The sequence below is a fragment of the Otolemur garnettii genome, unplaced genomic scaffold, assembly GCF_000181295.1.
Source record: "Otolemur garnettii isolate 467f Iridium unplaced genomic scaffold, OtoGar3 scaffold00042, whole genome shotgun sequence".
NCBI classification, from domain to species: domain Eukaryota; kingdom Metazoa; phylum Chordata; class Mammalia; order Primates; family Galagidae; genus Otolemur; species Otolemur garnettii.
The window spans coordinates 3,409,352-3,437,191 of NW_003852437.1; the positions used below are offsets into that span (position 1 = coordinate 3,409,352).

General features: G+C 34.5%; 1 protein-coding gene across 4 annotated transcripts in view; it reads left to right on the top strand.

The window, feature by feature from the left end:
• SHPRH (SNF2 histone linker PHD RING helicase) overlaps nt 1-27,840 on the top strand; it is an 85,473-nt gene that overhangs the window by 20,802 nt on the left and 36,831 nt on the right. For all 4 annotated transcript variants that reach the window (XR_002773547.1, XM_023513517.1, XM_023513516.1 and 1 more), the window contains 9 exons: nt 642-893; nt 1,840-1,918; nt 8,935-9,098; nt 9,211-9,467; nt 10,535-10,656; nt 19,377-19,465; nt 21,222-21,314; nt 24,393-24,500; nt 25,473-25,615. Coding sequence is in view for 3 of the 4 variants with exons in the window: in XM_023513517.1 (XP_023369285.1) it covers nt 642-893; nt 1,840-1,918; nt 8,935-9,098; nt 9,211-9,467; nt 10,535-10,656; nt 19,377-19,465; nt 21,222-21,314; nt 24,393-24,500; nt 25,473-25,615 (1,307 nt within the window). In the remaining variant the exon portion in view is untranslated. The remainder of the gene's footprint in view (nt 1-641; nt 894-1,839; nt 1,919-8,934; nt 9,099-9,210; nt 9,468-10,534; nt 10,657-19,376; nt 19,466-21,221; nt 21,315-24,392; nt 24,501-25,472; nt 25,616-27,840) is intronic.

Below are 27,840 nucleotides of genomic sequence, written 5' to 3' on the forward strand. Positions count from 1 at the left end.
TTCCATATAAGTGTTACCAAAGGTGTTCTGTATTTTATCCACTCTCACAGGCATGGAGAATAATTAGTAAAACAGTTTTTTGCCACTAAAGAGCTCTGTTCTGTATGAATAGGAAGCCTTGGTTTGAGTCTTAGCTCCATCAGTTTTGAGCAAGTTGCTTTATTTTTTTATTCATGGGATAGAAATATTAAACAGTTGTTGCTGAAGTTCAGAGACTATGCTTAGTGTAGCGTCTGAAACATTAAAGGGTGTTTCATAAATAATAGCTCTTACTTTTCATAGCATTATGTTTTAGCAAATGCTGTTGTTTCTATCTGCTACCTATATGCCTACCTTTTCACTTAATTCCACCTCTGAGAACTCGTAAGTGTTCTTCAAGTTAAATCTCCCCTGTGAATTCACCTTTTCTGCCGCATAGAATTGGCATTTCCACTGTGGTGCTATCACAATTTACTTCTGTTATAGTTCCTTTCATTTTCCTTATGTTATTAGTCTTCCACACTAAACTATGTCTTTCTCTCAATAGATATGGGACCTGTCTCACCTTGGTCCTGAGCACATAGAAAGAGGATAAATGAGTATTTCATATGTCCGTGACAAACCTTTCTGCAATAACTATGTCTATACTGATTATTTCTTAGGTATATCAAGGAGTGAAGAAAGATGGCTTTTTACAGCCTCATTTTTTGGCAGAACAGGATATAGTTATCATTACCTATGATGTCCTTCGTTCGGAACTAAACTATGTCGATATCCCACATAGCAATAGTGAGGATGGGCGTCGCCTTCGGAACCAGAAACGCTATATGGCTATTCCCAGCCCCCTAGTAGCTGTGGAGTGGTGGAGAATCTGCCTCGATGAAGCTCAGATGGTTGAGTGTCCTACAGTAAAAGTGAGAATTTTTGCAAAATCTTTTAAGGACTGGGGAAGAAAGGAGAAAGGATAGAGGAACTGAATAGTTGAATAACAGTTTAAGAATAGCTAACCCATAGTATTGGTATTGGTCAAAAGTTTGCTATTAAACAGTCTTTGTGCTTTTTCTCTTGTGCTGTGAACTTTGGGATATAACCCTTTGAATCATAGCTATATACACAATGCTCCTATATATTTCAGTAGATATTTTAGTGTATGCATGATGCAGATCAGAGTAAACCATGTTTAGGGAAATTTTTGGCATTGTTACCAACCAGAGAATTATCATATAGGTGCTGATACCTTTGAGCCAAGTTGAATGTCTGTATTCTGTTTCTTTGACCAGTCTGTAAATCAGAAGTGGATTTATAGATCGTATCTATTAATGCATCTGGAGCAGTGTTGTTCAGCCTTTTTATCTCAAGGCATATTTGAATCTAGTGTTAAATTTCTGTGGAACATTTAAATTATGTTGATCAAAAATAGAGTCCAAAAAAGAATACACTTACTGTGCTCTGAATTTCTTTTGAAAATAATTTTATTAATGATCTTTAAAGATTTTCATGATACACCTAAGATTCTCTTCATGGGATAACAGTGTGCCACAGCACACAGTTGAAAATCACTGATCTAGAAGATGGAATAGTGTAGGGGATGTATCGGTTCAGGGAGTTTTTTTCATTCTGTACATGTTTGAACTGCTGCTCCACTCCAGGGGGGTACATGGCCGTCTCCCACTAGTGAGAACAATTGTACTAAAATGTGGTCCATTCAATATGATCCTCAGCATTGTGATAAATAAGCAGGTGCATCTCACCCACAGTGTATCTTTTCATGAGCTGTTTTCATACAAATGCCTGAATTCTGTGTTCTTTCTGTGTCTTTTTTGGTTTGTTTGTGTTTATTTTATACTTCTCTTTCCTCAGGCTGCAGAAATGGCCCAGCGTTTGAGTGGGATTAATCGGTGGTGCATCAGCGGCACTCCAGTGCAGAGAGGATTGGAGGGTAACGTAGGATTTCCTCACATATTGCATGTATTTGAAAGCTTCAGTTTTTTGAGGGAAAATTATTATGCTTAATCCTTGTTAAAATCCTTATTTAAGTGGTGAACATGTATTCATACTTGACTCCTAATAGTTTCAGGCATTTGTTTTTTAAGTGGAATTTGGGTGATTTTTCTGTTTTTATATACGAGAACAAATATGTAGTGATTGATCCCATTGGCTTAGTTAAGCAGTTGTTGTACCTACCTAAACAGTGTAGATAGATGTCTAAATTAAAATCAGAGTTCCAAAGTCGGAGGTAGAAAACAGAGAGAATCTGACTTTAAAAGGGAGAAGGGGAGAGAAAGAGAAAGAATTAATTTCAGTTGACTTTATCTCTACAAATAGGGACTGTGATCTCATTGTCTGAATCCATAAGTAGTGGGACCGTAATTTTACTAATCGTAAATGTTACAAATTATTAATAGCTTTATAATGTCTTACTGTATGTATGTTACCATTATTCCTTCTACATTTCCTCTCAGGCAATTACATTATGTCCAGTCTCCTCCCTTCCACACGTACATTATAATGATGCTGCTTCATTAATCTCAGTTCTCACTTTCACCATAGAACAGACATACTGCATTTTTAAAACCTTTATGCAAATTGTGAATATTTAAAACTAAAATTTTAAGTAAATCTTGTTTTGTATAATTTCTTAAAAAGCTATTGTTAAAATGTAGTTAAATTACCAAATTTAAATATACTTGGAGTTCTGTAGTAAATCTTTATACTCAAAACTTATCTTTCTGAAAATAAAGCTCTCATGTTTGTTTTCAGCAGGATAACTTAACCATTCTGCTGAAGCAAAAATATCAATATCTATTACTTTGACCTAAATACTGTATTTTTTTATGATTAGTTTTAGGAAGTTTTCTAGGGATAAAGTATATATTTAAATAATATAATCTTTTTTTTCCAGACAGAATTTCACTCTGTTGCCCTAGCTCATAGCAACCTCAAACTTTTGGGTTTAAGCCTTCTGAGTAGCTGAGACTACAGGCACCTGACACAACGCTGGGCTAATTTTTCTATTTTAGTAGAAACAGGGTCTCACTCCTACTCAGGTTAGTCTTGAACTCATGAGCTCAAGCATTCTACCCACCTTAGCCTCCCAGAGTGCTAGGATTGAGCCACCATGTCCACGCTCACATAATTTTAATATTACATTAAGATACATATTTGTAGAATTATTGTTTAATCTCCATATTTGTTTTAATGGCTTATAAAAACAAATTTAATGCTCTTCCAATGTTTTAGATCTTTAGATATTAAGATCTCATTTAGCTCCAAAGTTATCTAAGAGGGTACAGAAAAAAGTAAATGGTTATCAGTTACTTTTTCTAATTTTAATGCTGATAGAACGTGAATAATATTTTTTTCTTGAGATGTAAGATATTGCAGATGTTTCAAGCACTTGTCACCATCCAAATTTTTGAGTAATTTTTTTAAACTTTATTATTTGAGCTTTATGTCATTTATACATGACATGTAATAAAACTAAATACTTAAAATGTGAAACTTAGAAAGTTTTGACATGTGTGAATAGCTGTGAATCTATTTCCAGTAAGGAAATAGATGCAATAATGACATCCCCAAAAGTTTCCTCATTCTCTTAAGTCACCTAAAAAAGAACTTTTCCAAACTTTCTAGAATTTGACTTATTTTTCTTCTTATTTCTGCAGTTCTCTGGCATCTTTAACATAACGATGCTTGAGATGTATTTGTTCCTTTCTAGTTGTCACAAGTGGGAATATTAGCCTGCCCAGGATTTGCTATGTTGTATTTGGAAATGGAAGTCTTGCTTGTTTTCTTTTTTGTATTAGACCAGGGCTTTTGTTTGGGCCCTATAGACATTTTGGGCAAAATAATTCATTATTGTTGAAGGCTTTCTTGTATGTTTTAGGATATTAAGCCTCCACCTGCTGGTGCTGATAGCACTCTGCATCCAAATGTCTCCAGACCTTGCCAAATGTTCCCTGGGGAGCAAAATTGCACATCTCTACCTCATTGTGCTAGACTGATAGATAAATCAGATTTGATGATTTATTAATTAGTAACAGCCAATCTGGGATTCACAGAGCTCTTATGAATCTCTGATTGACCACATAGTAAATAAGGAAATGTGACTAGGGTGATTTTATTTCATACTTTACCAGGTCTTTAGATTGTTTCTACAGGCAGGAGGATAATGACATCTACTTGGAAAGTCAAATAGGCAGGAATTACTGCTCATTCCTTCTACCCCCTGTCTTTCATACCCCACATCTGTATGAAATATTTATTTGTAGAATATATAAAGGCTTGGGTTTGTAGAATATATAAACCTGGCGCACATGCCGACTTTTATTTGGATGTCCATAAACAGATTACTTAAACATATAAATGCTTATTTTCCTTATTTGTAAAATAAGATGTTTTAAAGATTAATTATAATAAAGTATACCAAAAGTATTAATATTTTAGCACAATATCTAGCAGATATTAGATATTCAGTGAATGATAGCTGCTTCCACTTCAGCTTTTATTTTTATTTTCCTTTTATGCAGTAATTTATTTTACTTTTTTGGATGTGTTGACTTTGCATCACTGTTTTATGCTACTATGACAATACCACAGATTGAATAATTTATAAAGAAAAGTTTATTTAGGTCTATATAGTTTATATAGGTCTGTATACTAGGAAGTCCAAGAGCATGGCACTGGTATCTGGCAAGGGTCATCCCGTGGTGGAAGGGTAGAAGTGAGTGAAGAACCAGGAGGCACCCTTGTTTTCTAACAAACCTTCCCACTCATGACCCAGGCACATCTTAAAGAGGCCCCACCTTCCAGTATGGTGGCATTGAGCATTAAGTTCCCAGTGCATGAACTTCTGAGAAACAGTCAAACTATATCAGATAATGAGCAAAAGTAGATAAAGTTCCTGAGTTTATTGAGCTTACAGCTTAGAAGATATATTTATTAAATACTTAGAAAAATAATAAATTTTAATCAAGATAACTTTCATGAATGAGAAAAATATGAAATTCTAACTATCTCAAGTTTCATTAAAAAAGACCTGTTTCTGGCTCGGCGCCTATGGCTCAAGCGGCTAAGGCGCCAGCCACATACACCTAAGGTGGCGGGTTCGAATCCCCAGCCCGGACTCGCCAAACAACAATGATGGCTGCAACCAAAAAATGGCCAGGCGTTGTGGCGGGTGCCTGTAGTCCCAGCTACTTGGGAGGCTGAGGCAGGAGACTCGCTTGAGCCCAGGAGTTGGAGGTTGCTGTGAGTGTGATGCCATGGCACTCTACCCAGGGGGATAGCTTGAGGCTCCGTCTCAAAAAAAAAAAAAACAAAAGACCTGTTTCTATGATGTAATAGAGATGCAGGAGTAAGTGATAACTGGTCTGTGATCTGAAATATTCACATGAATTCGGTAAAGAGGGGAGGGAAGACTTCTCTTTTGTAGAGGAAACAAAATACAAAGATCATGTTGCAGGAAGAGACTGAAAAAGTAACCTCAGAGGTAGATCACAGAAAGCTAGAGAAACCATGGCTCATTGAGAGACTGAATAGATAGTATAGATGAGACTGTGAGGGATGTTATATACCATGATAAAGAATATTATTTATTTTCTTAAAAAGAGTAGGAACTATTGAAAGGATTTAAACCCAGTGGTTGGAGATCATCTTTTAGTTGGATTTGTATCTCAAAAGATAATTCTACTTGCATTGTAGAAGATGGTTTAGAGGGGAGTAAGAGTGTATATTGGGATAGCAGTTGATTTGCTATAATAAATCTAGGCATGTGATGCTGGGACTTTTGGGCTAAGGATGTCCTGAAGATACAGAAAAAAAGTAGATGAGGAAAATTAACCAGCTTTAGTGACAGGCCAGGAGATGCCAAGGTTTCTGCTTGTATAAATCTGTGGCTGATAACGATTTTCATGTGTGGATAACACCAGAAGAGAAGTATGTCTGGGGGAAATGAACTTGATTTTGGGAGATTCAGTTTGAGGTACCTTTGAGATCTCAAAGAAGGCAGTAGAGTTGAGCTAAAAATACAAACCTGTGATCTCTGTTTTTAGGCAAATGTGTGTTCTTTCAGATGGTACTAACTCCCAGGAATATCCAAGTAGCTTAATTCAAGTTATTTATTGGTCATCTTCAAAATGATGTCTTAGATAGTTTTTTTTTATTATTTTTAATGGCTTCTAAAAAGAATACATCCCAGCTCAGCACCTGTGGCTCAAGTGACGAAGGCGCCAGCCACATACACCTAAGGTGGCGGGTTCAAATCCAGCCCAGGCCGCCAAACAACAATGGCGACTGCAACCAAAAAAAAATAGCCAGGCGTTGTGGCGGGCACCTGTGGTCCCAGCTACTTGGGAGGCAAAGGCAGGAGACTGGCTTGAGCCCAGGAGCTGGAGTTTGCTGTGAGATGTGATGCCACGGCACTCTACCCAGGGGAATAGCTTGAGGCTCTGTCTCAAAAAAAAAAAAAAAAAAAAAAGAATACATCCCCATTGTGCACAATTTTAATAATATGGGGAAAAATAAAGAAAGTTACACTCACCAATAATCTTCACTTGAAGACAAAACTACATCCAGTCTTACCTATATGAATGAGCTCATACTGTATGAATAATTTTAGTGCTCCTTTTTTTCACTTTACATTGCATCCTAAGCAGTTTTCCATAATTCATAACAGATAAATACATAAAAAACTGCTTAGGATGTGTTAAGTGGTAAAAAAAAATATGAAATTCAGTATGACCAATCAAGAGATATATAAGGAGTAGCACCTCTAAACTAACAAATGCCAGGTATAGAGCCGAAAAGAAAAACAGTGCTGTTTTATGCAGGTATCATAATTTATTTATTTCTTTGAGTCATTTTTATATATTGTTGATATTATTTCTATTAATATGATATAAGATAATATATATTGCTGTGTGGATAAATCTTATCTATGTTTTTTATTATTATCGTAGGCTTATTTTCTAGAATTAGAATTGTTAGATCAAGGGGTATGAGGAATATTGGATCAGAGAATATTTTCTTTATCATCCATGAGATTAGAAATCTTTTTTTCTCATCCAGGAAATCTTGCATTTATTATTATGTCATTAAATATGAAATGTCCAATTCCAAATAAAAATTAAAGTTTACTGTATCTTAAAGTATGCACCTAAACTATTAATACAGTTTTGTCCTCTTGATGATAGCTTATTTATGCCAGCAGCAAAGAAGCCTGGGGAGCAGTGAAATCATAAAAGTTGTTTTCCACAGGTTGTTGAAAACTGTGTATTTTTTTCTTGCAAGATGGTTATGCAGGTATCATAATTTGGTTCAAAGCCTGGAAGAAGCAGTGGTCATTTGGGGCAAGGGCTGGTGAATATGGTGGATAACAGGATATTACCAAGTCCAGCCTCTGAAGTTTGAGTAGCTTTATTTCTACGACATGGGTCAAGTGTTGTCTTGCAAAAGGATTGGCCTGGTTCTGTTGACAAATCTCAGCCGCTTAATGGCAAGCATCCTCTTCATGTCATCCAGTTGCTTGAAGTAGATACCTGCTGTAATTTACTGATCAGGTTTCATGACACTGTAATAGATAATACCAATGCTGGACCTCCAAACAGACACCATTAGCATTTTTAGTGAATATTCCGTTTTGGACTGTGTTTCAGCACTCCGTCTTTAAACCTGATCTTTGTGCCAAATGCTTGTGATTGTCAAAAAATGTATTTTTCATCATGCATTAACAGTACAGTGTGAAAATGGTTTGCCTTTATGTTGTGATGACAAAGGAAAGCAAACTTGGAGACTGTTTCTCTTCTGATACTCTTTAATTCATGCAGAACCCATCTATCCAGCTTCTTTACTTTGCTGGTTTATTTCAAATAGTCTAATAGGTTGGAATAATAATGTCAAACCTAGCTGCTAATTCACATGTAAGTTGAGATGGATTCACTTCCACTACTGTTTTCAGCTCATCATTATCCACCTTGGTCTCAGGTCGACCACATGACTCATTTTCAAGATAAAATCATCAGAACATAACTTCTCAAACCATCGATGTTCTGTGCGTTCTTTACCCACATTCTTCCCAAACACATTGTCAATATTTCAAACTGTGCAGCATTGGTTCCATGACAAAACTCATACTTGAAAATAACACATATTTGTCACTTATCAATAGTTTTACAGAAATTAAATTTGAAAGATAATCATAAACCAAAATGTCCATTTGAAAGACTGAGGGCATACCTTCACAATAAAAATAAAACAAGAAGTGTTGGCTTGGCGCCCATAGCTCAGTGGTTAGGGCACTGGCCACATACACTGAGCTGGGCCAGCTAAACAACAATGACAACTCCAACAAAAAAATAGCCAGGTGTTGGGGCAGGCACCTGTAGTCCCAGCTACTTGGGAGGCCAAGGTAAGAGAATCACTTAAGCCGAAGAGTTTGAGGTTGCTGTGAGCTGTGATGCCATGACACTCTACTTAGGGTGACATAAGACTCTGTCTCAAAAAAAAAAGTGTCAATATGAAATATCAGAGCTATCAACTGTCAAAATTAGTACTTAAGGAAATCAAATGTTTCATACTTAAAACCTAATAGTTTCAGTGCATGACTTTTCTTATATATTTCTTATCAAATACTTGTAATTGAGTAATTTTCTGGTTTTACCTCTGATGGTAATCTCAGACTTTGGAATTAAATATAAGCTTTGTATAATGGTTTGATAAACTTCACAATATTTTAGCACCTTGTGCAAAAACCTAGAGCAAAATTAGATGTTCAGTAAGTATAAATTGAGTTGGAATTGAATTTCAGATTTAAGACCCTATACAATCTGCATTTTAATTAATGGCAATTACTGTGTATGGTGTAATCCCTATAAAAGTGCTTATTTAAAATAGTTATGAAGAAATACAGAAACAGTTATTCTTGAAGTGTTTTTTGTTTTTTTTTTTTCTTTCCAGATCTTTTTGGATTAGTAGTCTTTCTTGGTATTGAACCTTTCTGTATCAAACACTGGTGGATTAGACTTCTCTATCGCCCTTACTGTAAGAAGAATCCTCAGCATCTCCACAGCTTTATTGCCAAGATACTGTGGAGGTCAGCAAAGAAGGATGTGATTGATCAAGTCAGTACTATAAGTTTTTATTGACTAAATATAGTATAAGAAAAAAGAAATATTGGGCTGGAAGTTAAATTTTCTGGTGAAATATTTTCTTTTTTCCCCCTCTTCTTTATAGATCCAGATACCGCCACAGACTGAAGAAGTACACTGGCTCCACTTTTCTCCAGTGGAAAGGCATTTCTACCATCGTCAGCATGAGGTGTGCTGCCAGGATGCAGTGGTAAAACTCAGGAAGATTTCTGACTGGGCTCTAAAGCTCAGCAGCCTGGACAGAAGGACTGTCACCTCCATCCTGTACCCACTGCTGAGGCTCAGGCAGGCCTGCTGCCACCCACAGGCTGTGCGTGGGGAGTTCTTGCCACTCCAAAAAAGGTTTTATTATCAACATCCTTATATTATAATTGTGATAATATCATAACAGTAGATAACATTTAAGCAATTAAGTTTTATTCAAACACTTATAACTGAGTTGTCAGTAATTTTTAATGGTGTTGTGATTATTCTTTGATAGAGAATTTCATTTGCAAAAGAGAATTGCATCATATTTATTTTCATGGTTTTAAACATTTCTACTAAAATTAAGATTTTGGGGTTTTTCAGTAGTTTTTGTTGTCAGGGGATGTTACTTGGCTGTACTCCAGATATGAAAGTATGTTGCTCTTATTATATTTCTTGGTTCTAACATTAGGGAATTAAATTACCATCACATATTTTCTTTAAAGTTATATGACTGTATTTCTTTGTTTATTCTTTCTGAAAACAGTAAAGAATTTGTGTTCTTGAAAATGCTCATGTCCTAGGAATTTTTTATGGATCAGACTATGACAAAGAATCTTTTTTTAAGCACCTAGGGTCATAAAAGATAGAGTATTAGATTTTGTCCTTTAATCAGATTATAGACAAAGGAAATTATAAGATTACTGATTTCAGAAATACAAGGTGAACATGGTAAATTTGCAGGGATACATACAGATTTATAGAGACAGAGAGAAACAATTTATATATGAGTGACTAAGGTTAAATAGCCTTCTAGTGGAAGCAGCATTTGGCTTGATCCTTGACTGTTCAGTATTCGGGTTAAGTAAGCAAGTTCAAAGAAGTTAATTAATTAAGGTGCATTGCTGGTACTCAGGTAGTCTTACATTATAACACCCAGTGTTTCAAATCCATCATGATGTACTTTCTACTTAAGGAAGATTTTTTCTAGTTCTATTCTCTCTGTCCTGAAATGGGAAGAATGAAAAGAATGATGGGATCAGGTAGAGGTAATTGAGTTGGTAACAAAAATGCTCAAAATGGAGGTGAAGAGAAAAATGCTGAAGGTATCACAGAGATTCTGTGGGAGTCTCCTATTCTTGATCACATGTGATGTAACACTCTCACTGAAATAAGAGTTGGAATTTTCTTCATGGTTTTGAATAGTCTGCCTTTTCTTTTAGTACCATGACAATGGAAGAACTGCTGACTTCTTTGCAAAAGAAATGTGGGACTGAATGTGAAGAAGCACATCGCCAGCTAGTCTGTGCCCTCAATGGCTTAGCAGGCATCCACATTATTAAAGGTAGGAGGTCATTGCTTTGTTATCTCTGATTCTTCTAAATGCTCTCTGTAGAAGGTTAATTATAACAGAAGTTAGAATTTTCCCAAAAAGCACTCTCATACCCTATTGACTGTAATTTAAATAGGTTCAACATAAGAGAGAGCACTTAGGCAGAATGCTTCCTAAACCTTCAGTATTTGCATATGCTTTTAGAAGGTCTTTCGAAGGAATTGAGGATATGAATGAAGATATGGCTAGAAAGTGTTAGTCTTTAACCCCTCTTGCCTGTGCATCTATCTGTATTTGAACGATCATTCTAGCTGTTTTCAGTGTGCTGTTTAGACTACGTGCATCTGGGGTGCATCTGGATTCCACAGTGGTACCTACGTGCTGCTATGTGCTGTGGAGCATTTTTCTGTGAGTGACACTTCCATACATTAGGTGTCTGAACTGTCAGGAGTGACAGGAGAAATGCAGGTGTTGGGGAAGGGTGAGAACACACCGTTTCTTTCTATGCCGGAGTGCCCTCTAATTCTTCCTGTGGATCTCTGCCTCGGGGTCTCATGGAGAAAGTCTCAATTAAAGGGGAGAAAAGCCTATGTGTAGCAAAAAAATATATATTTATTTATTCATTTAGTCAAATGTGTATTTGTGAGTATAAAAAATGTATACCCATATCAATGGGCCTTGGTGCAAATAAGTGATTTCATTATAATCCTTGGTTTACGTTCCATTGTCATTTTTTGTGTATACTTTCTCATAATTTCTCTGTTTATTTTAGTTAGATATTAAAAAGATAACAAACAGTTGTAAACTCATCACCTAATGCCTTACATCTACCAATTTGCTTCTATCCAGCCCTATTCCCTCTACCCCCACAAAGTAATTGCTACACTGAATTTTGTTTTCCATTGCTTTAAGTATTTTTTTTTAATAGTGTGCTGTTTAGTTTTAGTTGTTTTTAAACTTTTATTTTCAAGAAAAAGTCTCACTATGTCGCCCTTGGTAGAGTGCCTTGGCGTCACAGCTCACAGCAAGCTCAAACTCTTGGGCTTAAGCGATTCTATTGCCTCAGCCTCCCTCATACAAAGGTATTGGAGTCCCCAAAGAAGAAACAAATATGAAATAATATGTTGTAGGTTTAATAACATTTAAATATCTATAAAACAATAGTACAAAGTCCCTAGAGTGTGGGGAGACGTGCATGTATGTTATAAGGTCTTTATATTTATATAAAATAGTATAATACTACCTGAAGGCAGACTGTAAAAAGGCAGATATGTGCATCTCATAACCACCTCTAAAAATCACAAGAAAGAGAGGTAATCAAAAGATTAGAAAAAATAATCATAAAAAAAGAACTTCAACTTGGAAAAGAAAAAGGGGGAAAAGAACAGATGTGACACTAAGAAAACAAATAGCAAAATGACGGATTTAATACCAAGCATAGCAGTGATCACATTAAATGTAGTGGTTTAAATAGCCCAATGAAAGGCATAGATTGTCAGACCAGACTTAAAAAAGCAATATCCGACAATATGTTTTTGATAAGTAACCCAGTTTTGTAAAGATGCAAATGTAAAAGATTGAAAAAAGAAAAATAGGCCGTGTTTACACTAATCAAAAGAAAGCTAAAGTGACTATACTACTGTCAGGTCAAATAGATTTCGTGTCAGTACTGTACCCCAACCAGTTGCACCCTGAACTCCTAAGGTAGATTTTAGGGCAAAAGATGTTACCAAGGATAAAGAGTGTTACTCTCGTAACTGGGGGAAAAAAGTCCTAAATGTTTATGCACCTAAAATTTGAGCTTCAAAATAAGTAACAAAAACTGATAAAACTATAATGAGAAGTAAACAAATTCATAATTATAGTTAGAGATGTCAACATTCCTGTCTCAATTACTTATAGAATAAGTAAACAGAAAATAAGGACATAGGTAACTCAACCAACATTTTCAACCAATTGTCCTAATCAGTATTTATTGAACCCATCGTCCAACGATAGAGGATTACACATTCTTTCCAAGTGCGGGTGAAATACTTACCAAGATAGGGCATATTCCGGGCTATAAATAAGTCAGTAAATTTAGAAAGATGTCTTATCAACTATATTTTACGTCCACAGTAGAACTAAATTACATATCAGTAACAAAAAGATAACTAGAAAGTCCCCAAATATTTGGAAACTAAATGATGAACTTAACCTTGGGGTTAAAGAATAGATCAAAAGAGAAAGGAGGATGTATTTTGAAATGAATATAAATGAAATGCAAAACTTTGTGGGATATAGAAAATAATTAAAGGAAATTTATAGCATTAAGCACATTACGGAAGAAAAAACCTTCAAATGAGAGACTTCAGCTAATACCTTAAGAATCTAATACAAAAAAATACAAAGTACAAAATAAGTGAAAAGCAGAAAAAACAAAGATCAGTCCAGGAATCAATTAAAAGGAAGATAGAAACTCAACAAGAGTAAAGCAGTGAAATCAAAAGTTGATTCTTTGAGAAGATGACTAAAAATAGATAAACTTCTAGTTAGATTATTCAGGAAAAAAGAGAAAACACAAATTACGGTTACTAGGGATAAAAGACATGCCATTGCTATTCCACAAATATTTAAAAGTATTATAAAGACTATGAGCAGCTTTATGCCCAAAATTTGACAGTTTAGATGAACTGCTCTGAAAGACAAACAGCCAAAGCTCACTCAGAAAGAAATAATAATATATAACCAGCATAGCCCTCTACTTAAGAAGGTAATTTATTTATTTATTACTTATTTAAGAAGTTAATTTTGTAGTTAAAAATATTTCTACAAAGATATTTCTAGGCCAAGGTGACTATACTGGTGAATTCTACCAAACACTTAAGGAAGAAATAATGTCAAATCCAAAGAAACTCTTCCAGAAAATTGAAGGGGATATATTCCAACTTATTTTAAGAGGCAGCATATCCTGATTCCAAAACCAAAGATATTACATAAAAAGCAAATTTCAGATCAATATCACTTAAAGGCATAGATACAAAAATCTTTTTAAAAGTTTTTAAAATATATCCAATAACACATTAAAATGATAATACAAGTGGAGTAATGGAAGTCAGTGCAGGAACCTATTATGACCATATGGAGTTTATTCCAAGAATGTAATGATGTTTTTTAATTATTCATGATGTAGTAAACTTTAAAAAACAAAGACACCATGTGATCATCTCAATAGATGTAGGAAAAGTATTTGACAAAATTCAACATCTATTCCTGAGAAAAACTTCTCATCAATCTAGGTATCAAAGGGGACTTTTTCAGCTTAATAAATGGATTTATAAAAAACCTACAGCTAATGTTATACTTAATTGTTGAAAACTGAATATTTCCTATAAGATTATGAACAAATCAGTGGTTTTTCCCTTTTACCACTTCCATTGATTTTTTTTTTTTTTTGAGACAGAGTCTCACTGTGTTACCCTCAGTAGAATGCTGTGGCATCACAGCTCACAGCAACCTCAAACTCTTAGGCTTAAGTGATTCTCTTGCCTCAGCCTCCCACATAGTTGAGACTATAGGTGGCTGCCACAATGCCTGGCTATTTTTTTTTGTCATAGTTGTCATTGTTTAGCAGGCCCCACGCCCCACCCAAGTTTGAACCTGCTAGCTCTGGTGTATGTGGCTAGTGCTGAGCTACAGTCTCCAAACCTTTTATTGATATTTTATATGTTTCTTTCTAGTGCTGTAAGATAAGAAATAGAACCAAAAATTATCAGATTGGATTGGAAAAAACCTTTTTATTCACTGCAGCATGATTGTATATGAAAAATACTAGAATTTATAAGTGAATTTTATAAGATTATATGAATAGACAAAAATCAATTCTATTTCAATTTGCTGGGAATGAACAATTAGAAATTATAACAATACTATTCATAGTAAGTACCCAAAAATATGAAATACTTAGGCATTAATTTAAATAAGGATGTATAATCCCTACACACAAGAAGCACAAAACATTGAAAAACATAAAACGTTGTTAAGAGAAATTAAAAACACCTAATTATACCGTTGTTTATGGATCAGAAGACTCAATGTTAGTGTAGGTGCTGATTCATCCCATGTTAAACCTATAGACCAGGGGTCCTCAAACCTTTTAAATAGGAGGCCAGATCACTGTCCCTCAGACCGTTGGAGGGCCAGACTGCGTGCCTTGGGGCGAGTCCACTCCTAAGCAGGACAGACAGCGGCGGCAAAAACACCCGCGGGCCAGATAAATGTCCTATGCAGGCTGCATGTGGCCTGCAGGCCGTAGTTTGAGGACGCCTGCTATAGACTCATGTCATTTATTTCAACAGACTGTTTTGTAGAGATTGACAAGCTAATTCTAAAATTCATACAGAAATGCAAAGAACCTAACATAGCCAAAACGACTTTAGAAAAGAGCAAGAGAAGAAGACTTACCTCGTTTCAGGACTATTTTTAAAGCTAAAGTAATGAAGACAGTGTGGCATTGGCATAAAGACAGGCATGTAGACCAGTGCAACAACAGAGTCTAGAAATATTCCCACTTTGTTGTGATTGGTAGATTTTTCAGCAAAAATGCAAAGGTATTTTCAGTGGAGGAAGAGCAATATTTTCAGTAAATGGGGCTGGAACACTTAGATACTCCTATGGAAAAAATTAGCCTTCAACCTCATACCACATAAAAAATTAAAAAGGATAGTAGACTGAATTAATTAAAACCTAAAACTATCAAACTCCTAGAATAAAACAAAAGGCATAATTTCTGTGACTTGAGACTGCACATAGTGGCTAAAACCTGTATCCTGGCACTTGGGGAGGCTGAGGCAGGATTGCTTGATCAAGGCCAGGATATTGAGGCTGCAGTGAGCTGTGATGGTGCAACTGCACTCCAGCCTGGGCAACAGTGTAAGACCCTGTCTCAAAAAAAATAAAATAGTGATGTTGGATTAGGCAAAGATTTCTTAGATGTGATGGCAAAAGCATAATGTGTAAAAGAAAAAACATAAATTTGCCTTCATCAAAATTAATGACCTCTGTTTCTCAAAAGGCAAGAAACTGGAGAAAATATTTATCGATCATATAGCTGAGAAAGTTCTCAAATCTGAAATATAAAAAGAGCTATTAGAACCCAATAATAAGGAAACAACCCAATGAAAATAGGAAATGCAATTAAACTTTCCTTTGCATTAACTTGAAGATAATTAGGCAAAAATCAGGAAGATATGTGTCATATCTAATAGTAGTTTGTCAATGCCAAATTAATCTAATAGGATGTATTATTGTGATTAAAATCTACAGACTGCTTAGCTATTGCAAATGAGAAGTACATGTGCTTGACCCTGAAAATTGTATATGAATAATGTATGTACTATTTAAAATATTTTCAGGTCATTAAAATCTGGCATCATACCTGAAAAGTGATTGTTCTATAAGCATTTTACATTATGTATAACACTTTTATGAATATATGCTGTGTTATCCTTGTAACTTCTCAGTGATTGGGACCTAATTTCCATTTTACTTAAGGAAACTGAGATTCAGAAAGACTTAGTTGCTTTCTCAAGATATAGGTAGTAAGTGGTAAAATGTGCTCCTGGATCTCTTGATTTTAATTCAAATATTTAATTTCTTTATATAAACTTCAATATTACACTGTGTGTACTAGGTTGAAATTTCAGTCTAAATTGGAATGATACATGTACCATACTTGTATTTGTCACAATAATAAAAATAAATTTCAGCTTTCCCATCTTGATTTTAAAATGCAGTCTTCATTTTACTCTGATATTCAGACTTAGGGAATGAATTTTCCCCCTTGGCCATTTTTCTTCTTTTCAGATTTATTATTGCCTTACCCTATTGTGAAGTTATGTATGGTACAGGGACTGGGAAAAAGGGGTCTTCATCTGATTTTTTCTAAGCACTGTCACATTCTAGCAGGGTCAGTATGTAGTGGTTGGCTCCTGTGTGGCGAAATACCACACTATTGCATACAAGAAGCTGCATCACTGTTCTTTCAGATGGTTTCATTGCTTTTAGAGTGTAGTTTCGTTGATAGAGGATATGTCCAATCTGAATTTAATGTAATTATAAACTTAATTTTAATATAGTTGCTGTTTTTTGTTTCCTTGCTTAACTTCATAGTGGTATGTTAAATAATACACATTTTTAAAAGTAACATGTATTTAACTTAGCTAATTTAGACTCTAACATTGTAGAGATGATGAGGCAGTGAAGAGCTGACTTTTTTAAGAAATCTAAAATTAGTATCGAGCTTTTAAAGATTGCGCATATTATATGCAAATAAATATGGATGATTTATAATGCATACATATTCTAAAATTATTAACTGGTATTAGACAAATTATATTATAATTTTGAACAGTTTTCTGTGTATTATTTTTACAGAAAACTAGGCTGGTAATATCAAATCCAGTTTGTTTTACTTGGAAATATTAGTGCCATCAAGTGGCTAAGAATGGCTATTTCCAAATTTGTCTTAAATTTGTATAACATCAAATATGTATGTTTTTGTTATCTTCCTCAGAAAACACGTCTTTTTTAATAAGCATAAAAATACAGGTATTATTGTGAATAGTTAAAATTCATCTGTTGACTGTTCCTTCCTTAAAAGTGGTAATTATGAAGGGAGAATAGTGCAATGAATTATTCTCTGTGAGTGATATATAAATACCAAGAGAATTCATGTCTTTTCAAAAGCTTTTATCAAGATTCTTAACTAAAAAAGAAAACTCTCTGTATGAAGATAATTATAATGTGGCTTCATTATTATGAAAATATTTTTTCTCCTAACTTGGCGCCTGTAGCTCAGTGAGTGAGGCTCCAGCTACATACACTGAAACTGACGGGTTCAAGGCTGGCTCCAGCCTGCTAAACAACAATGACAGCTGCAACCAAAAAATAGCCAGGTGTTGTGGCGGGCACCTGTAGTCCCAGCTACTTAGGAGGCTGAGGCAAGAGAATCGCTTACACCCTAGAGTTTGAGGTTGCCGTGCACTGTGACGCAATGGCACTCTGCTGAGGGTGACATAGTGAGACTCTGTCTCAAAAAAGAAAGAAAAAAAAATATTTTTCTCCCACATCAAAGTGAATAGAAATTGGCTGACTGTGCAGTTCTATAAAAGTATATATTGTAGAAAGTTTTTGTATTAAGTAACTGACAGAACTAAATATAAAGCAATGATATAAAAGCAAGTGTTTTTGTACAACAGTGTGAATATACATAATCCCACTTAACGACATATTTAAGCTGAAATGATAAATTTTATGTTAGGTATATTTTACCTCAATTATATATATATATACATATATATATATATATATATACACACACATACACACACATATATGTTGTATGTATGTATGTATATCCATTTTCACAAAAAAGAACCTCAATTTGCAAAGATGTTTATTTAGAGAGAAAGAGAGAGGAAGTTCATAGTAGCTATGAACACAATCCAAAATACACAATAGTAATAGAACTAGTTTAACATGTTAGTAAAAGCAGGAGAAAAAACTTTATCAGCAAACAAAAACTGGAACATCTTTATACCTTTTTTTTTTTGGTATTTTATGACTTTGCCACTAGATTTGTATTTTAATTATATTTGTGATTTACCACTTTGAATTTTTACCCAAGCAGCAAGTAAGGTAGATTCTACTATTCAAGCCACTAAAAATGCTTCAGCTTTTCTTTCATCGAGATGTCAGTAAACGTTTTCTATGAATTACCAAATAATAAATATTTACGCATTGCATGCCATAGGCTGTCTGTATAGTTACTCAGCTCTGCTATTGTACTGCAGAAGTAGCCACAGATAGTACAAAAACAAATAAGCAGAGTTGGGTTCTAATAAAACTTTATTCATGGACCCTAAAAATTAATGTAATTTAATTTTCACATCATGAAATATTATTCTTTTGAATTTTTTCAACTATTTAAAAATCAGCTGATTCGTAAGACAGAAACTCAGAGGATAGATATGATCATAGGTTGCCAGCCTATAGTTTAATTGATTCTTTTGGAATTAGTTTATTTGAATGAGCTGCTAATTATGAACAGTAGAAAATAGCCTATATCTCAGACCAATGTGATATGTGTGACCAGAAATGGAAAGAAGGTCCCTAAGTTTTTGAAACAAATTTTTTAATTAGAAATTATTTTGGAAAAAAAAAAAAAGAAATTATTTTGGCCTAAAACAAAGAACAATAATAGCTACCAAGAAGTGTACATTATTTTTCGGATAATTACGTGTAAGTTGGTCATAGTGTCTTGAATATTTCTTTACAAATGCCTGTTATTATCCTAACTTTGTTCTTAATATGAAATATCATAATGACTACTTACTAGCATCCTGTAACTTCAATAGGAAGAAAATTATTTTGTCTAAATTAAAAGTTAAGCTAGACTTTGTTTTTTAGTATAGTATTAAAACATAAATATATTTGATTGTAAATACATTTCAGTATAATTTTAAAACACTGTAAATATGATATAAAAACATATTCTGTGGAATTAAAAAAGGAACTACAATCTGTTTTATTAGGGGGCAATCATTGATACCAAGCCAAATTCCATTACTTAACAAAAAATTATTTTTAGTTATAATCATTAAGTTACGGTTTTTGCAGTGATAGACGACTGTATGACATTGGGAGCTAAATATGTTACCTTTTTACGCTTTAAACGTATTTTAATTTTTTAGGTGAGTATGCCTTGGCTGCAGAACTGTACAGAGAAGTATTACGCTCGTCTGAAGAACACAAAGGAAAACTCAAAACTGACTCACTTCAAGTAAGTGTAATAAAAACTAAACAGTTTCAAGCATGCATTCTATTTGTATTTCACAAAATTTTTTCTGAATATTTAAGGGGATAAAGGTTAAGAAATAAAATGAGTTGTAATCACTGGAGATGATTGGGGTGTATGAACTTTGGGGTTCATACACCAAACTTTGGGACTCTCTACTATTCCATTTGCTTGGGTCAGTTTGGGCCAAAAGCCTGACATGATAAATTTATAACCTACATTAGAAAAATAGTTCAAGTTATTTGTTATTCAAAGAGTAGATTACTTTGATCATTTTTGCATATGAATTTTTACCAAAGTTACACTCAACAGTGGAACTAAGTAATGAAACGTATCCTGTGATCTTGCGATTTAATTTTTAGAAGTTTTTTAGGGAGGTTTGAGTATTTCAGTTATAACACTTGTTTTTCTTTGCTTTCTTGGCTCTGTTCAGTGCGTCATAAAGACAAATCTGTCTAGCTTTGGAAAATAAAAACCACTTTTAATAATTTTGACAAGGTTAGGCTTAAAGTCCCGAGTTGAGATGACTTTACTATTCAGAATACTGACCTTAAGACTAACATGTTCACATGTGCCACCGTGGTATTTGGAAGAATATAGTTGGGCGAGTGGAGGAAGAAAAATTTAAATATACATCTGGTTATATTCTGCAAAGATAAGAGTTACAGAAGACAGGCCCTAGCCTTAAGCAAATGTTTATCTCAGTGAGAGGAGGAGGAGGGAGTACAAAGATATCCTGCTCCTGAATGAAGGAAACAAAGTAGAAGAACAGACAAAGAAATGGGTAGGTCTAGTATGCCTAAGTTCAAGAGTGATGAGTAAGCAGTCAGCCTGATTCTGGTTCTTGCTTGTGAGGCATAGTAACCCCACTGACTGATAGAGGCTGGCTGGTCTGTTCAGTCAGAACAGCCACTTTGTTCCCTTAAGATAAAACATAAGTGGGTGGAAAGAGACCACAATATTCTGCTTGCTTCACTAACGTGTACAGAAAATTACACAAGTCCTCTTCCACAAGCACACATAGAGAAGACAGTTTCTACCACTTCAAATTTCTTTTTCCTGTTATCTCTAATGGCGTTACTAATGCTATTATCTGTGAAACCATATTGACAAGACTAAGACATTTGAGATAATTCTGAGATCAGCTCTACAGAACATGCATGGGTAATATGTTGCCAAACAAAATGGACCTTTAAACTCTGAAATCACTGACACCAAATCAGATCTTACAGAACGACTCTTTCCCTATCATATCTTATCCCTTAGGAGACTTTCGAGTAAAATGTGAAGTTAACAGATTGAAACTACTTTATCCTTGTTTTATAACCTTATTTTTAACATAATATAATTTCTAAGCTCATCCAAATTCATTCCCCAGTACAAAAGGAATCAAGAGAATGTGGTTTGCCTTTGTACTTTACTGAACTACTTGGCTTACGCTCACTTCCTTCTATAGACAAATGTATGTATAATAGAAAAAATATATCTACTGGATGCACACTGCATAAGACAGTGTATTTTTAATTGAAGAATATTCATTTCATGATTTTAGACCTTTGGTATAAAACTGGCATCATTTTTCTCTGAAAAAGTTGATATTTAAATTGTTTTAGAGAAAAAGTATTTGGTGATATAGTCTTAACAGGTGTTAATACTGTGTACGCAATTTGAATAATGGGTTGTGTCTAACATCCTGCCCCTACATTAACTGTCACAATTACTGCCTTTGATGTGTCTTTAGAGACTTCATGCTACCCATAACTTGATGGAATTGCTGGTAGCCAAGCACCCAGGCATACCGCCTACCCTGCGAGATGGCAGACTCGAGGAAGAGGTAATTATTATTTTTTCATTCAGTCCATAAAAATGTGTTTTTTTAAACTTCATGCTCCATTTAGATGATACCTCCTAGAGCATACAATATTTAAATAAGTGTAAACATGTTTTCCTGTTACTTTGACATTTTGAACTTCACTGTGGGAATTTTAGGTGGCAGAGACGTCAGTACTCCACTTTGGCTTCTTCAGTAATCTTTTGCAGTTTTAAGGTAACAGCTTGTCGCGTAGCTGTGGCTCTTGGTAGCCAGCTGCACAGGATTTAAATAAACAACACATTTAAAAAAGGAGACCTTGTTCTCATGGAAGATCTATAAAAGATGTCATTACTGCATAAGGCACTAAATAAACTCAGATTTTCAATATTACTTATCTCAAAGAAGTTTTCCCTATAGTAAGTGTTAATAGCTTAGTATGCTAATACTCCCAGGGAATTTTGGCATTTTTAAAGGTAAAAGAGAAAGAACAAAACTAAAATAAAAAGAGTAGATAAGCATGAAATTTATTGAACGTGTAAGTGGAGCCTTTACATGAATCAACAAGATAAAAAATGAGATGATGGGGTGGCGCCTATAGCTCAGCGAGTAGGGCACCAGCCCCATATACTGAGGGTGGTGGGTTCAAACCTAGCCCCAGCCAAACTGCAACAACAACAACAACAAAATAGCCAGGTGTTGTGGTGGGCACCTGTGGTCCCAGCTACTCGGGAGGCTGAGGCGAGAGAATTACCTAAGCCCAAGAGCTGGAGGTTGCTGTGAGCGGTAACGCAAGGGCGACAAAGTGAGACTCTGTCTCTAAAAAAAAAAAGAGACAATGGGATTATATAAGTTTGCACAGCCCTCTGACCACTCATAGTGTGGAGTTTTTGGTGAAGTATTTATTTTAATTGACAAATGAAAATTATGTATATTTATGGTATGGAACATGATGTTTTGATATATACAGATACGGCTTTCAGAGATAGAGAACCTATGGCCTTCTGATTTCAAGGTTCTTATTTTTTAAGCACCAAAGGAGCAAGAAAAGCTTCTTATTTCTCTGCCACACTCCTTTTAATGAAAGGATTTGTTCTGCAAAATTTTGAGTTAGTCAAAAGGCCACACTTAAGGAGCTAGAAGGCCACATTTCACCTTAAGGCTACAGCTTCCCCATCCCTGGAAATCATAAGAAAGAGAAATTAGACAGGTACTGACTATTCATTCCGTGGAAGAGGACGATCATGAAGATCTTCATCCTCCTTGTGGTCACACTGAGTAGGCAGAAGAGAAAGAAGAGTCTTGCTGTCTTAGAAGAGGCTGGAGTATAAGAAAATCCATGTATAAGTGGACCTGCATATTTCAAACCCCTGTTGTTCAAGGGTAGACTGTACATACCACATGATTTTTTAGTTCGTTCATCAGTTGTTGGATGCTTAGATTGGTACCGTATCTTGGCTATTGTGAATGATCCTGAAGTGAACATAAGAGTGCAGCTATCTCTTCCTCACACTGAGTTCATTGCCTTTAGATGATATACGTGGAAGTGGAATTGCTGGATCACATGGTAGTTACATTTTTTAATTTTCTGAGGAACCTCCATAGTATTTTCAATAATGGCTGAACTAATTTACATTCCCATTAATAGTATACAAGTGTTCTTTTTTTCTCAACCTCCTCACCAAAACTTATCTTTTTATAATAGCCATTCCAACTAATGTAAGATGTTAGCTCATTGTGATTTTAATTTGCATTTCTCTCATTATTAGTGATGTTGAACACTTTTTCATATGCTTCTGGCCGTTTGTATATCTTCTTTTGAGAAATATCTTTTCAGATTCTTGGCTAAAATATAACTAGTTTACTTGTTTTCTTCCTATTGAATTCTTTATATTTTTGGATATTAACCCCTTATCAGATGTATGATTTGCAAGTATTTTCTCCCATTCTGTTGACTTTTTTTTTTTTTTGCTGTGCTTTCAACTGCGCTGTTCTTAATGTTAGATGACAAAGTGCTGGGAATTTTCAAGTAAAATTTAATTCCCAGCAGAGGCATCTGATCCTTGCATATACAATCAGTCATTTTTCATTTAAATGCCTTCGGTGATGGGAAACTATCTCTGAGAGATAGCCCAGTCTATTAGTAGACAGCGCTAATGATCAGATTACAACCAAGGAATGTAATAAAAGTTAATTGGAAGACAATGACAGGAAGAGGAAAAACGTATCATAAGAAGGAATATTCATACTGTATAGAAGGATTTCTAAGGAGGCCATTTTATCACTTTGTCTAATTGTCATAGACTGTGAAGCCACAATATTTCAGAGTTTTTCTATGTATAAGATATTTCTATTGTTTGTTAATTATGTGGTCATTATTCTCCTGAATTGGTGGAATAGTAAGAATTCTTAATTCCTTGTTATATTAGTCAGCTAGGGCCACCAGAATAGAATACCACAGACTGGGTGGCTTAAACAGAAATTCTCCTATTTCTCCAGTGCTGGGTGTGGGAAGTCCAAGATCAAGGTATCAGCAAGTTTCATTTTTTTCTAAGGTTTCTTTCCTCAGCTTACAGATGACTACTTTTTCATGTCATCACATGACCTTTCTTTGTGCTCATATATCCCTAGTATATCTTTCTTCTTATAAGGGACCAGTTATGTTGGATTAGGACCCTACTGTCAGGACCTTATTTAACTTTAACTGTCTCCTCTAAGGCCCTGTCTCTAAGCACAGTTACATTAGGGATTGGGGCTCAACATATGGATCTGGGGGAACACAATTCAATCTGTAACACTGTGTTACTGTATATTCTCAAGTATTATTTTTAAGCTCAACTCCAGGAAACTGTGATAACTGAATTAGACAAGGAATTCTGAAAGGCATCCTTGCTTTGCCCCATAATTTGAAATATTTCTGTTATTATTCCTGTTTTTTCTAATTAAGAAACTAAATAGAAATTTGAGGAACAGATATTTGCCATTTCTTAAATTCTGTGACTTGGACAGGTAGTTTTTGTTCTCTTTCACATGTATTTTGGAAATTTCTAGCATGACTTTCATATTGTGTACATTTTATGTTTAAATCAAATTTCAACACAGGCCAAACAACTACGTGAGCACTACATGAGCAAGTGTAATACAGAGGTCGCAGACGCCCAGCAAGCTTTACAGCCTGTGCAGCAGACCATCCGTGAGCTTCAAAGAAAAGTACGTCTGAAAAACGCAGCGTTTCTTACTTGTGTTTGTGTATATCATTTTGATTTTTGGTTTTGGGAGAGGGAGGAATTGAAACTTCCTTGTTCATTATGTGATCCTTAGCATCTAGTACAGAGTGCCTCATCCACAATACAAGTTTGTTTACTGTTAGGAAGTTTTATTGGCAGAATGAACAGTGCATAGACAAAATAGCTGTTTTGAGGTTCTCTTTTATTCTTTTTAAACTGTAATGTGTTTCTTCTTACCTTTGAGTATGTAACAATTTGTCTTTTTAAGTAAAGACTTCTATAACCTTTTAATCTTAGATACATATGTTTCCAAAATCTTAATGTTAGAACAGTAGAACCACAGATACCTTTCTTTCGGAATACATATACCGTCTTTCATTTCTAACATTTCTTTTATGAACTTGGTGACAAAGTCTAAAAAGGAGGCTCCACAAATACACTCTCATTTTCAATTTTTTAATGAGTTGTTCCAATTTTATTCTTCCTAATTCATTATTTAATAAGTAGTGAGGCATATGGTTTTGTTAGTTATTATAGATTATTCACTAAGTAGACTAGTTCAGTTAGTGAAAGATTAGAATGAAGGCTGCCTATATAATGCTGAGAAAGAGGAGATGGTGACCTTTTCACATATAGAAAGTGAGTATTGAATTTTCATTTTGGTGTAAAGTATGTTTGCAGCACAGCTTGGTTGTGCAAGTGTATGCAATCTATTTTCATTTATACCGAGAAGTCAGAAAATAGGCATTCTCTTTAATTATGTATGCAAAAGAGGTATTTATCCATTATATAGAAAGTATATTTGTCTCCACCCATCATAAATTATTTGAGAAAAGTATTTATTGCTTAATTGAATTATGCAAATCACCCTTCCCAATGATGCAAAAAAAAAAAAATAGTTTAAAAAAAACAATTACACTAAAAAAAAATTAATTGATTATTGTCGTTTTCACAGATTCATTCTAATTCTCCTTGGTGGCTGAATGTAATCCACAGAGCAATAGAATTTGCTGTGGATGAAGAGCTTGTTCAGCGAGTACGAAATGAAATAACCAGCAACTATAAGCAACAAACCGACAAGCTTTCTATGTCAGAAAAGTAAGAAAGTGGCACAGAACAGAATAACTCTCTTGAGTATTCACCCCAGATTTTCAGATTATTCAATATGTAGAGGTGTAATTAAGCATTAGAACTTATCTTGGTTATAAATCTGTGGGTTTTAAATTTTGTTAAGAGTGCGTTTCAAACAAAAATACTAGGCATAATTCTAAGAGAGAGACTTTTTCATTTATTAGATATTGAAAAATACTCCCTTTATAGTGCCTTTTTAAGATCTGTTTAAAGTATTTTTCTTGTTGAGTACACCCAAAGCAAACTTGCAACAGTGTGTTTTTGGCAGGGGGGTGGGAGAAGGGTTTAGTTCACAGAAATGTATTAACACTGAAAGATGTTTAATCTTCTACCTCATCAGCATCCATGAAGTGCCTGCAACAAAAACCACTTTCAGCCACATTGCCAGGTTTTAGTTTAAAGGATTCATGTTTTAAAATAGATGTTGTTTTGGAGAATTTTATCCTTGACATAAGGCATTCATCCTTCAGTGTGATTTTAAAATGTTTTCATTTACTCTTCCAAAAACTTTTAAATGTCTGCTTAAAGAGATATGTACATTTTCCATGTTTTATTGAGAGATATGTGCATTTTCCATGTTATATTGCAATTATCTTTTGACCGTACACACCTGATGGACTTCTTATTTCTGGAGTGTATGGTGTGTGTGTGTGTATACATACATACATACACACATATATATGTGTATGCCTTGTGTACATTCCTTTTTCTCCATTAAGTTCAAGAATCTCCATTTCAGGATAAGTTGCCAATTCACTCATGGTTCATTTTATTCATTTTAAAAGCTGTATCCTAATGTATTGTGCCAGCATGGTTGAATCAACTAAGAAAATATTAAAATTATTTTGAAGTTGTTTTTTGTAAATTACATAGAAACTACTCGAAAAATATGAATTCTCACACTTGGACATACTCTTATTGAATGTTTTGTGGTCCTAGATTTATAAAATGACCAATAGGAAACTAAAATATATAGTTTATTCCACAAACATTTCTTTCATAAACACTAGACATAAATAGAAAATAATAAAACACATTTCAAAATGTGCAAGGGTAATAGGTAAGTTAATTTTTTTATATTACTATATATTCAAAGATTATTTTACTGTTCTGTATGTTTTAATATGCAGTCAGTACCTCAGAGGCCTCACTATTCATGTTTGCTTGCTAGTGATTTTTGGGAAAGGCTCCTAGCTTAGTGAAGAGCACAGGTAGGTACTCTAGTCAGTCACATTGCTGTCATATTCCAGTGCCACCACTTAGAGGTTCGAGTCCTTAAGAAAGTTATTTAAGGTCTGTGTCTTAGTTTCTTCTGTAAGAGCCCCCAGCATTGTTCTAAGAACTAAATATCTTAACATTTGTTAAGGACATACTTAGAATAGTGTCTACCAAATAGTATGATGTGGAAGCGTTACTTCCACTATTATTATTTTCTTCTTTTTCATTTAAAGGACCTGCAAGAGTGAACACTGCCAAGAATGGTTAAGTGCTACAGTGTGATCCTATTTTTCACCTCATGTTCACATGACTCAGACATGAATTAGTGGAGAGAAATGTTTTGCAAAGTTACATTTTCCCTTATAAACTTAAAATTTCTAATAAGTTAGAAATAAAAACTTTATTTTCTTTTTATGAATAATGTTGACAGCCTTCTGTACCTATTAGATAATGTATTTTTTTAAAGGGTGTGATATAATCACTACCTTCTGAAAGTTAGCTCAATGAGAAAACAAGATGATGAGCAATTTGAGTAATATGATTATGTATGAAAACTGAACATAACAGTATAAAAATGAATATTTTAAATAAACTTTATGGGCAGAAGGAAACACAGATTTGTGTTAGGAAATACTGGGGAAGGTTTCAGGAAGGAGAGTAGCCTTTTTTGAGCAATTTGCAAAGGAAGGTATATGGCATTTTAGGAAGGAAAATATATGCTCTTAACTTAAAAGAACTATATTTTTTAGTTTCTCATTTCTTATTTTAGGGTGCCTTTTTCCTTTCATAAACCTGAATATTCATACATACACATACTTTTTTTCTTTAACCCATTCATTCACAATTCATGAAAATGGCTAAGAGCACTTTATTTGGGTTTAACTCCTAATTCCGCCACATACCTTTGTAACTTTATTTACACTAATTTGTGGTATTTCATCCATAATGTGCGTATGACAGAAACTTGACGTTTT